Source organism: Cygnus atratus, chromosome 3 (genome assembly GCF_013377495.2).
Source record: "Cygnus atratus isolate AKBS03 ecotype Queensland, Australia chromosome 3, CAtr_DNAZoo_HiC_assembly, whole genome shotgun sequence".
Lineage (NCBI taxonomy): Eukaryota > Metazoa > Chordata > Aves > Anseriformes > Anatidae > Cygnus > Cygnus atratus.
The window spans coordinates 16,360,816-16,371,838 of NC_066364.1; the positions used below are offsets into that span (position 1 = coordinate 16,360,816).

The 11,023-nt window shown below is 47.7% G+C and overlaps 2 protein-coding genes across 4 annotated transcripts in view; one reads left to right on the forward strand and one right to left on the reverse strand.

Moving 5' to 3' along the window:
• ADAM17 (ADAM metallopeptidase domain 17) overlaps window positions 1-4,070 on the forward strand; it is a 34,221-nt gene extending 30,151 nt beyond the window's left edge. For all 3 annotated transcript variants that reach the window (XM_050709772.1, XM_035542987.2, XM_050709773.1), the window contains 2 exons: window positions 198-254; window positions 1,969-4,070. In XM_050709772.1, coding sequence (XP_050565729.1) covers window positions 198-254; window positions 1,969-1,970 — 59 coding nt within the window. In that variant the 3' untranslated portion in view covers window positions 1,971-4,070. The remainder of the gene's footprint in view (window positions 1-197; window positions 255-1,968) is intronic.
• Window positions 4,071-5,505: 1,435 nt separating this feature from the next.
• IAH1 (isoamyl acetate hydrolyzing esterase 1 (putative)) lies at window positions 5,506-10,380 on the reverse strand. Its single transcript, XM_035542988.2, has 6 exons — window positions 10,214-10,380; window positions 9,016-9,068; window positions 8,421-8,569; window positions 7,440-7,601; window positions 6,163-6,281; window positions 5,506-5,808 (listed from the first exon to the last, which is right to left on the reverse strand). The coding sequence occupies exons 1-6, from the start codon at window positions 10,292-10,294 to the stop codon at window positions 5,641-5,643; spliced, it is 732 nt and encodes a 243-aa protein (XP_035398881.1). The 5' UTR covers window positions 10,295-10,380; the 3' UTR covers window positions 5,506-5,640.
• Between the last annotated feature and the right edge of the window lie 643 nt (window positions 10,381-11,023).

Sequence of the window (11,023 nt, forward strand, 5' to 3'; positions counted from 1 at the left end):
GTTGGGGCAGAGGATTGCTGCCCCGTGAGCACAGCCCCGGGGATGGATGGGAAGGCAGGGGATGTAGGGAAGGGGGGAAGAAAGCCCTGACCCTGCTGTGTCCCTGCAGGGAAACTGGGACAGGGGCGTTGTTTGCATCTGGGAAACTAACTTTTTGGGCGTGTGCTTTGGTTTACTTTTTGCTTATTTCCCCACAGGACAAGAAATTGGACAAGCAGTACGAGGAGAACACCAAGTCTCTGTTCTGCCCCAGTGTAAGTTGCTGTCTGAATACGTTCCTGCAGCCCCGTGCCTCGAGCTGGGGACAGACAAATCGATTCAAGGGAAACTCTGCTTTCTTGCCTAAGCTGGTGTTTGATGTATCAAGCCCCGCAGCTTGGCAGGTCTGGTTTCCTCTTCCTGTAAGAGCTGGGCCTTGACCTTGTTGACAAGGCAGCTTTCTCACCCCAACCACAGCTCCCGAGGCAGGAAGCCGCCGAGCGCCACCGGCGCCTCTCTTACAGGGTCCCCTCGGCACGGGTCACTCGGCAGCTCTGACCGCAGGCCGCTTGTTCCCAGCTAAGCGGTGTCAGCAAAGCTCAGGGCAACGCAGCAGAAAAATCTCTGCAGAACGTGGTGTCTCTGCTGCAGAACAACCGTGTGCAGGGCCTTTAGCGGCCGGGTGTGCTGAGGCTTTCCACTTCTTTATAGAAAAGTCAGTCCCGGGGTGCAAGGACCCGTTGCTTGGCAGGTGGTGACATGTCTCGCTTTGCAGAGGCTGATGTGGGAGAGGGGAAGAGCAGAAAAGTGCACAGATAAATTTTAAATACAGTCCAGCTCGAGGCATCTTCTGGCAAAGATTTCTGGGCATCCTGTCTGGTGCTTTGACAGCTTGTTTTTTATTAATAACTGCAATATTGTCAAGGAAATGTCATTTTTGTCATGGGAGAGGGAAAGGAGCCTTGCACAGCTCCTCAGCTGCTGGAGGAAACGTGCTGGAGTCAGACTTCGGAGGCAGATTGCCGCTGTAATCTACATGCGTGTAACCAGAGGTGATGTTAGCTTGAGTCCTCGAGTCCCCCATAATTGCTCTTGCGTGCCATAAAAGTCACCTTGGATCTTTGTACTTGGATCCAGTCAAGAACACGCTCCAGAAGCAGGTGTAGCTGCAGGGTGCAGCTGTACTCAATGGGCTCCTTGCACCAGTAACAGGTTTAACAGAGAAATCCAGCCTCTCTCGGATCTGCCCAGTATTGAGCAGCTCAGAAACGCAGTACTGTTAGCATCTAAACATTTTACCCTACTTTTCATGCCATTCCCTTGTCTATTCCCTTTCTCTTGCCCATTATTAGCATTTACTAAGGTCTGTAGGGATTTTTCATGCCTGGAAATCTCCGGATATTTTCCAAGCCATGCTCAAATAGAAGCAGAAACCAACAGAATCGAATTTAATCGGGGCTGCAGAATGTGGGTGTGATCAGAGTGGACCCCTCAGGTCTCTGACGCCGTGTTCAGTGCGACTTCTTTAACATAAATCAAGGAACTCCTCGGGTTCCAGGTGTGGAACAGGCGGTACCTTTGGCTGTTCCCTTGCACTGAGCTCCCGGTGTTGTCTGACTTGACCTTGCATTTCCAGCCCGAGGTTTGGCCGAAGCAGAGCGAGGCCGCAGGGGGAGGTGGGGCTGGGTTGTCACCTCTGTCCCTCTGAAGCTGTCACCCGTGTTGCTTTAAACGGAGTAGAAACCAGCAGAGAGAGAAGGGCTTTCTGCCTTTAATGCTTAGTGTAGCTGGATTTCTTGAGAGAAAACAATACAAAGAATTACTCCTGTTGGATATTCCCTGTAAAGGAAGGGAGGGAGGGGAGCGGCGGCCTTCAGCCACCCAGCTGAGCCGCAGGTGCTCCGTGAGGGTGCCTTTTTTAACCCGTTCTTGAAACCAGCAAAAAAACATGAATCCCGAGCTAGAGCCTGTTTGCTTTCCCCCTTGCAGAACGTGGAGATGCTGAGCAGCCTGGACTCGGCCTCCGTCCGCATCGTGAAGCCCTTCCCGGCGGCGCAGTCGAGCAGCCGGCACCAGCCCCTGCAGCCCATCGCCGCCGTGCCGCCGGCGGCCGTGGCGCCCAAGCAGGACCACCAGCGGATGGACACCATCCAGGAGGACCCCAGCACCGACTCCCACATCGACGAGGACGGGTTCGAGAAGGACCCTTTCCCGAACAGCAGCTCGGCCGCCAAATCTTTCGAGGACTTGACAGACCACCCCGTCACGAGGAGCGAGAAGGCGGCGTCCTTCAAACTGCAGCGCCAGAACCGGGTGGACAGCAAAGAGACGGAGTGCTAGTGCCCCGCTGCCTTCTGAGCGCGCGGCTCGTGCGTGTGAATTGAGTCCGTTTGGATCTGAAACCATTTCATTTATATAAATACGGATATATGTATATATATTTTTGTGAGGGAGCGGGGGAAATAAGGAAGTGACCTACTGCAGATGCTGGTCATGTGTATGACCTTCCTTAAATTACATTTATTAGAGCATTATATCTTTTAAAAAACGAAAATCCAAACTAAAAGTGGCTTGTTTTTGAAGCTTTTTTGGATTTGTTTTTCTGTTTTCTTGACCTCTAACATTTCCTTCAACCTGTGGTGCAAACCAGAATATCCTCCTGGATATCGGATTGTGTATATCAGCCTTTTTTTATAATTTAATATTTTGTAGTCTGATGGCACTGATAGACGAAATTAAGGGGCTTTTTAAACAAAACAACACTGCAGCACGTTCCTTATAGAACTGATCATCGGAGGTACATGTAAGCAAAAGTCTGAACGTTACAGGTACCTGGAGAACAAAACGAGAGTAAGGAAACAGTTATGGTTTAACGGCATCTGATGAAGATGCATAATCAGAATCAAGAAGTTTGCTATAGGGCTTTAAACAAAAATAAAAGGCTCATACAGAGGTGGTTAAACCTTATTCAGTGCATGGAAGTGCTCCTCTAGTGTGAAACTCTTCTGCCTCTTGCTGTGAGGTTGCCTTGTCTTGTGTTTCCATGGCAGAGGAATGGTTTTCCTACTCCGCAGCAGGAGCTGTTTGTGCTGCAGGTGGTGGTGAAAAGGAAGAAGTGTAAACAGAGAAATCATTTATGCAGATGAGAACTGTTTCAACTAATTGTTTACAGTCATTTCAGTGCAGAAATGTTTCTCTGAGCATTATTTTGAAATAGGTAACACTATCGTAGAGATGTACAAAGAGCTGAGCCTCCTTTTTCAGGGTTTTTGTGGCCTTTGGAAGCCCCTACTGCTAAAGAAGTGAAAAAAATACCACACTCCATTGCAGGAGCACGGTTGTTTAAAAACAATTGTGACTTTAACAAAGTGTTTTTTTTTTTTGTTTTTTTGTTTTTTTTTTTGATGAAACTCCTAGGGCACGTACTGAGGAGATGTCGAGAATTCCAATTCCCACGCAGGTAATACGATGTGACATTAAGACATTAGGAGCAGGTACCTTGTAGTGGCGCCCTTCAATTCGGCGCGCCTGCACAGAAGGTTGGAGCTCTGCAACGTGGGGTCTGTGGGCTGGGAGTGGGAGCTGAGCGATGTTTTAGCCTGGTAGCAGACGGACTGACACAGGGGAGTCGCAGAGCAGCTATCACGACAGCGAAGAAGCAGTTAGTTCTGCCTCTGTTTCCTCCCATAATAATGAATTAATCAAACTGACATGACACGTGAATGACAGCAGACCCATTTTAACTGTTACAAGCCTGCGCTCAGCCACAAAGGAACCGCAGCTGGGGAAAGCCTTTGTGTTTTTAAACGTGATGGGAAGTAACCAAAGCTGTGCTGAGAGAGTTGCGCGAGTCTCTGCCTTCCCACCCAAGGACCTTGTTACACTAATACTTGAATGTGTGCCTTATGGTATTCCTATCTGACTAGCTCGTGTTTTGTGTACTGGTTTTGGTTTGTTTGGTTTTCTTTTGTTGGTTTTTTTTTTTTTTTTTTGATTCCGTGCGAAGCACACGTGTGAGGAGTTAGTTAATTTAATTCCCGATACAATAAAAGCTTTTTATATATAAAAAAAAAAAAGTCAATTAAACGAGAGCTGTTTCTGTGCAGTCCTTTCTGAAAAGATCTCCAGCTGTAAAACTGTGAGCTAAAAGGGCTTGGAGGTGTGGGTCGGGGTTCAGGCTCCCAGCAGCCGGGTGCTGAGTGCCTTGGGGTGTCCCACAGGGACTGCTACATCTGAAATCATTCCATCTCTGAAATCCTGTGATCCATCCCCTCGTCTGATCAGGGTTTCAGGAACTCCGAACGAGGTACTTGCGCCGTTTCTTCTTTACAGCTAAAGCAAGATGACAGCTTCCACAGGGAGCCCTTCTCCTCTTTAGCCAGCCTTTATTGCAGGAAATCATTACAGAGCAGACAGTCCGGTTTAATCTTCATAAACGTTTACAAATAGAGCCAACTTGCTTCTGGGCTGGCTCCAGAAGCATGAAAAATAACCAGCTGCAAGCCAATTCATAACGCTGTTGCACAGTAGATGGCAGGTCCTGGCCAACGCGTCAGTTCTTTAACAAAGCTGAGGCAAGCTCTTGGTGCTGAGCAAAGCAGGCACTGTCCGTGCTCCCTCCTCGGTCTCGCCCCCCACATGATGTATCACTCCAGGCCTCCGAGTGGCCTAACCGGTGGTGCTCCCATGGAACTGCTAACACAGCCCAGAGGAATTTATTTCTTCACAGTGACGCGCTATTTATTTCTCTTTAATCCACGTTCCAGTAGTACTCCCATTTTTTTCCGCTATATGGTTGGCTGATTATTTCACATCCTGCTAATTATTTCCCAAACTGCTTGTTCAATTTGATCCAGGTTTCAGGCAGTTTTTTATTTATTTTTTTAGTGTGTAAAGATAGGGTTGTAGTCTGCTTGTGTTCTCTTGGCTCAAAGCGGTATGCTCCGCTTACATCAGTCGTTAAATTACTGATTATGACCAAAGCTCACCTGAAACACGACTTGACAGCAAAGTGTGTTACGAGGGAGCTTTTTCAGCAGAGAAGCAAACCCTTTTTTGACAGTTACTTCGTGATCCAAGTGTCTCAAAGGGAGCACGTGCATCACCAGAGTGATGCCAGGACTGCAAGCGCTGCCCTGCTTTGAACACCCGGGCTCCGTGCAAGAAGCAGGCGTAAAGAAGCTACTGCTGGTGCCCCGCCTAAACTCAGCCCCCCACACACCCCCCCAAACTATGAGCTATCACTGCCAAAAGCCTTGCCAGCGCGCAGATAACTGCTTTTACTGCTCCATTGCAGCCAAACACAGCAGGCAGGAATTGTTCTTGACAAAAGAAAATATAATTGCAGCTGCTACATATCAGCATCTAGATGTTTAAAAGTGATAGCCTGCATGGCTCGCCCTGTAGCTAGGGCAGGCAACCCTTAAGGCAGCCTCTTTCCTGCAGTCACAAGGCAGCTCAGAGCGGTTTTCCTCCAGCTCTCCTACAGAGTTTATCACCAGAACTTGCCAACCTGTTGGCACGGGATGCGTGCAGACAAACCACCCCCTGGTCTCATCTTTATTCTTACATTTGCAGCACGCTGCGGGTACCGGCTGTCCGTCAGCAGGCTTGCTCTGTCGGGCAGGCTTGGCTCCTTCGGCTCGCTCCTGCATCCCGTCCTCACAGCAGACTGGCCTCGGGGTGCAGGTGGTCCACCTCCCGCCAGTAAGGAAGCAACGAGGGCAGGGCAGACAGGTTTTTTTCCAGGCGTTTCCAAAGCTGCGCCGCTAGAAAGCTGTTTCCTTCGGCTGACAGGTGAAGCCCGTCAGACAAATAGGAAGAGAAATCCTACAGGGGAGGTTAAAACCATGTGTTAGTATCTTTGCCAGTTGCAAATAATAGAAAGTCTTGACAAACTTTTAAGTTCTTCAAAACCAGCTGGTACGTATACTGTTCGTTTTTGCTTTTGCCCTTTGTATTTAAATATTAAGAGAATGCTTCGCCAGCCGAAGTCACTGCCATTCATCCAGAAGTGATCGTATGATTTAGCTAACCATTGGCTAACCACAGCTAACGGCCAGCTTGTATTAAGGCATGTTTTACCTTGCTGGAATATTTTGTCACTTCTCCCAGACGGGATTTGGGTATATTCGGCATCATTTCAGCGATTTGAGTTTCAAAGCCTCTCCCCTGACACCGTACCTGATTTTTTTGCATCAGTGTCCACAGGTCAAGCACGTCAGTCCCGCAGTCCCTGGCTACCTGCACACAGGCCTGGGCGTACTCCCCCGTGGTGGCATTGCGGCGATTTAGTTTGTCCCCTGCCAGACACAAAGGAAAGGTTCAGCAATCTTCAGCGGAAAGTTCCTGACGGCAGGGGACTGCAGAACTTGAAAAAAGCATCTGGTACTTAATGCATTTTTTCTTCAAAAAATTAAATTGAAAATCAAAACAAAGTTGTTTCATAGTCAAGGCCAGCTTGGAAACAGCAGAACACAGCATCTCCCCAGCAAAACGCAGCATCTCCCCAGTTCGTTTATCCTTTTCTCTGCCTTGCCAATCCTGCCCAGCCTACCATTACTCAGTAGCTACCAAAAAAGGAGCATGGAAACAGAAAGGAAACTTCTGGAGCTGGTGTGAGTCGAGAAGAGTCTTATGCAACTTGTATTACGCTAGGACTTTCTTTTATTTTGCAACTGCAATGTAAAATCTGCCCTGCTGATGAGACTGGCAGTCCCTGCACTCCAGAGGCTGTGTCACACAGTGATCACTGACACGCAGCAAAGCCCTCAAACGGAAAAAGTCAGGCAAAAACATAATGCCAGGGATGTTTTCTTGATAACAGGGAAGTGTGGTTATGTTGTATAACAACATTCTAAATTAAAAACTATAAATATGGAGAAAAACTTACTTCACTCTCTTCCATTTACGCAGACAGGTGTAAACCAAGTAACACACCGGGTGTTTGTCCACCATGAGGTTTGTCCTTAGAATGGGATATTCTCTCTTGGTTTTTGTTGTTGTTACTGTTAAAATTTAAAATAAAGCTGCCTGGGATAGTGCTGCTTATCCAAACAGGTGTGAAGTGTGCTGTGACTGTTACAACATTTCCTAAGGTACACGATGCCAACGTCCCTTCTGGTATCTGTGGTGTTCTGGAAGCTGCTAGGATGATGCAGCCTGCCTGGGACACCTCGACAAAACCTAACTTCCCGAGGGGCAGCCACTTCTGTCAGTTTTATGCATGAGCAGATCAGTCAGCACTTTCAGAAGGATGTGATTAATTAGTCGGTAGTTACTCCACATGCTCATCCCAAAGACGTTTAGCAGAACCAGTTAGCAGTCATTTCCCATCAGCTCAAAGAACACGAACGCACTCTGGCACCAACCCAAAACTGATGGTCTGTCAGTCTGGGATCGCTGACTTGAACTGTGGGGCTAAAAAGCAGAAATTCTGCCCAGACGCATCGTTCCTTTACCTTTGGCAAGGCACTCCTTTTCCCAAGCTGACTCCTGAAGAGGGGGCGGCGTTATCAGAATAATCCTGTCCTCAGCAATGTCTATGGACTTCAGATACTGCACCATGCTCTTTAAGTTCTCAGCGTATTCCTCCAAAGGAACGTGTTGCTTAGGGTTCAGATCTGTCAGGGGTTGGAGGAAATGCGTTAGTGACTTAAAACTGAGCTGCTTACACATTCATTACATGACAACTAAAGCGCTTTTTATACAGAATAAAAAGGTGGGCACTTCTCACTTTTGGTAAGCAGTTCACCTGCTTAATTTGGGAGGTGTGCTGGCAAAATGTAGTTCCTCAACATGCAGACCAGACAAATCAGGAGTTTAAACACAGCATTATTTAAACTAATACAGGTGAGGCACAGGGAAAAATAAATGAACTTTTTTTGAAGATGCTTTTTCTTACAGGTTGTATCTTAGTGTTATAAGATCACATCATCACCTCAAACTTCACCCAAAACAAAACCTAAGATTTTTTAACTCTGTTGGATGCAGAGAAAATTTTGGAAACTCCCAAGGGCTTTACAGACAGTCCTTTATGTACTGATCTTATCGTTCTGATTAGACTAAGCTCTGCGTGTTGCTATGCTTATCTTAAAGAGAATCCAATGCTATCTTCCCTCATTTCATCGACTGCCAAGAATCCATCAGGCTGCTTTAAGGGCTGAAACATCAGCTAGATGCCCAACTCCAATTTTAAGTGTTGGATATACGAATAATTCTTGAGCACCTTCAAGTTTACTGTTATTGTTAAAACTTGGTCAGAGAGAAAGAGAAGGCAGTGCACCGTTTAAATACAATCAATCCACTGTAACAATGAAAAACGGACAGCTACTTCACAGAGAAGAAGAAGGAAAAGTCTGTGTAATTTTCTGTCTTTTCTGCTAAACTATAAAACTGTCTTAAGAGAACAGGCCACAGGAAAAAAATGAAAGTTACCGTACCTTTCAAAGCGCTGTCATTAGCTCCAAAGAAAATAGTAACTGCAACAGTACTCTCAGCACCAGAATTTTTACTGATCAGTCTTGGAAGGATCACTTTAGCCCACCTGGTATTGTACCCCGAGAGCCCACGATTTACAACATCACATTTTCTGAAACAGACACACATTCAGAAAGAACACCTCACCCCATCAGAATGAAACTTGAGAAGTTTTGACCTGTTTTGTCAGGATAACTGCCTCTGCATCTCAGAATCAGTGAGATTTCACAGGAGTTTTTAGCAGAATTGTAACTTTATGTTCTGAAAGTGCACTCACAGGTTGCATCTACAGTATTTAACTATCACTTAGACTATGAAACCAGAAAAGCAACTTTGACAAAAATAATAGGATTTTTTGTTGTTGTTGTTCCACTCAAGCTTTACAGCAACCTCCAATGGATATTTCCACCAGTATTGGGATTATACCACCAAGAAATTCCCATGTCAATAAATAAATAAATAAATGTTAATAAACACACACCGAATACTAATTTTCTTTTTGAACAGCTGCATGACTTTTTGCATGCTAGTAAGAACTTTTAAAATGTAAGCTCTTACCTGACAAGTCTCTCAGCGAGGAATGCTCCCCAGCCGTGTTCCTGGAAGGAAAACTAAACACAAGGAACACGTTAGACTGTCACTAGAAGCAGCACTCGCTCCTCAGCAGGTCAGCCTCACCGCAAGCATCTTCTTTCTTATTTTCCTGTTCTCTTCTAAGATTCTTTCACTGTGACTTCATTCTGGGGAGCACCTTTCACAAATCCTCTCTCTACGTGCTACCTCAAGTGCAGTTTGAAACCTACCTCTTTTAGTAGTGGGAAAAAAAGATCAAAATCCCCTTCCCTTTTTGCTTATTCCCACTGCTGCACCATCTGTCCCGCTACAGTGTTTTGCCTGCCTACAGAGGCACAGTGAGCTGGTTTAGACACAAACCTCCCTTTTAAAGGAACCACTCTCCTTCCAGAAATATGAGCCCAGCTCCGTGATCTGCTTCACCGTGCTACAATGCAGAGCACTGGGCACAAGGTAGAGGCCCTGCGCTCCCCAAAAGGGTTCCCCAAAAGAAACTCAGCCCCAGAATGGACACCAGAGTGCCCCAGCTGGCATTGCCTCAGAGGAAACTTCTACACAACCCCAGCATGGTCACCCCGACACCGAAAGTGTCCCTGGGGGTGCGGGCCTGGAGCCACACAGGAGCAGGAATGGGGCTGAGGAGAGGAGGGCGGGGGACAGCAAAGGAGTGGCTGCTACAAACAGCAGGCTCTGGAAAACACCAGTGAAACACCAGCAGTTACACTTTTACCTGACGCTTCTAATACCTGGACTTCACTGCAAAAAGGGTCTGAATCTCCTAAAATACCAGCCCCTGAAAGGTGTCCCTGGGGGTTCAGCGGGCTCGCCTTCCCGCCTCACGGCCTCCCTCCTGCCCCTGAGGTGACAGCGGCGGCTGATCCCCGCCAACATCCCCCCCCTCCCCCCCCCCAACACACACCCGCAGCCGTTGAGTGCTCGTTTTTCCTTAAAACTAGTAATAAATAAAGCCCTGCGCTTGGCTCCACTGCAACACCAGGCCTCGAGGGAAGCCTGCTGGCGCAGCACCCACGGAAAACCTGAGGGGAGGCAAAGGCTGGGGCTGCCCCTCAGATACCACGCAGGAGGCGCAGGGATGTTGACAGGGCTCCGCAGGTCTACGAGGGAACCCCACCGGCCCCACAGCGGCAACGAGAGCACATGGGGAGCGCCATGGGGCCGCTACCTCAGTGATGGAGTCTCCAAAAAGGACGATGCGGGGCCAGAGCAGCAGCCGCCCGCGGACACCCGCCTCTGCCAGCGCCATGGCGGCTACCGGATGTCCGCCAGCAGCAGCAGCAGGAGGAGGAGAAGGAGGAGGAGGAAAAGGAGCGGCTGCTGCTAATAAGCTCCCCAGTCAGATCCCCTCGTGTCGAGCGGGAATTAAAAAAAAAAAAAAAAAAAAAAAGCACTACAGACAGTCAGATGCTGAGCATCCTTCCTTGGGAGATGGTGCTGAGGACTCCCCCCCCACAGGGACAGAGACAACAGTCGTAAGGCTACTCTAGTGCTGTTTAACTGTCCTAACGCGTGCTTCTCCAGCTCTCAAAGTTCCAGCAAAATACATTAAAATGGCAGAAAATAAAAAGGTATTGGGCCCACGACTGAAATGGGAGTGAAGCCAGGGCCCTGAGGCTCCCCCCGCCTTGCATCCTCACCTGCCAGGCGAGGCTCGCTGGGCTGAAACCCTGCCGAACAAAACTTTCCCCCAGCACAAAACCCTGAGCAGCTGCTTCCCTTCACTTTTATTTTAACAGTTTACTGCTTTCCCCTCCTTTTAAAAAGCTTTTTAATTGATGTACATCCTCTTACAAACCCACTGTAGGTTTTGGAGGAGAGTGTGGTTTGGGGGAAGATGCACTCACCGCAGGATAACATCCATCTGCCCCATGACAGAAGCAGCTGTGAGCATCAGTTTGAAAAAACAGCACAAACCAGAAAGATGAAATATGAAATGACAATTTTGGAGACCTAGTCCACTGATATATTAAAAATA

Coding starts and splice junctions, on each gene's coding strand:
- IAH1 (XM_035542988.2), bottom strand. CDS start 10,294: ATGGCGCTGGCAGAGGCGGGTGTCCGCGGGCGGCTGCTGCTCTGGCCC. Junction 7,602..8,420: donor TAATGACAGCGCTTTGAAAG/GTACGGTAACTT, acceptor AACCCCTGACAG/ATCTGAACCCTAAGCAACAC. Junction 6,282..7,439: donor AAAGGAGTGCCTTGCCAAAG/GTAAAGGAACGA, acceptor TGTGTCTGGCAG/GGGACAAACTAAATCGCCGC.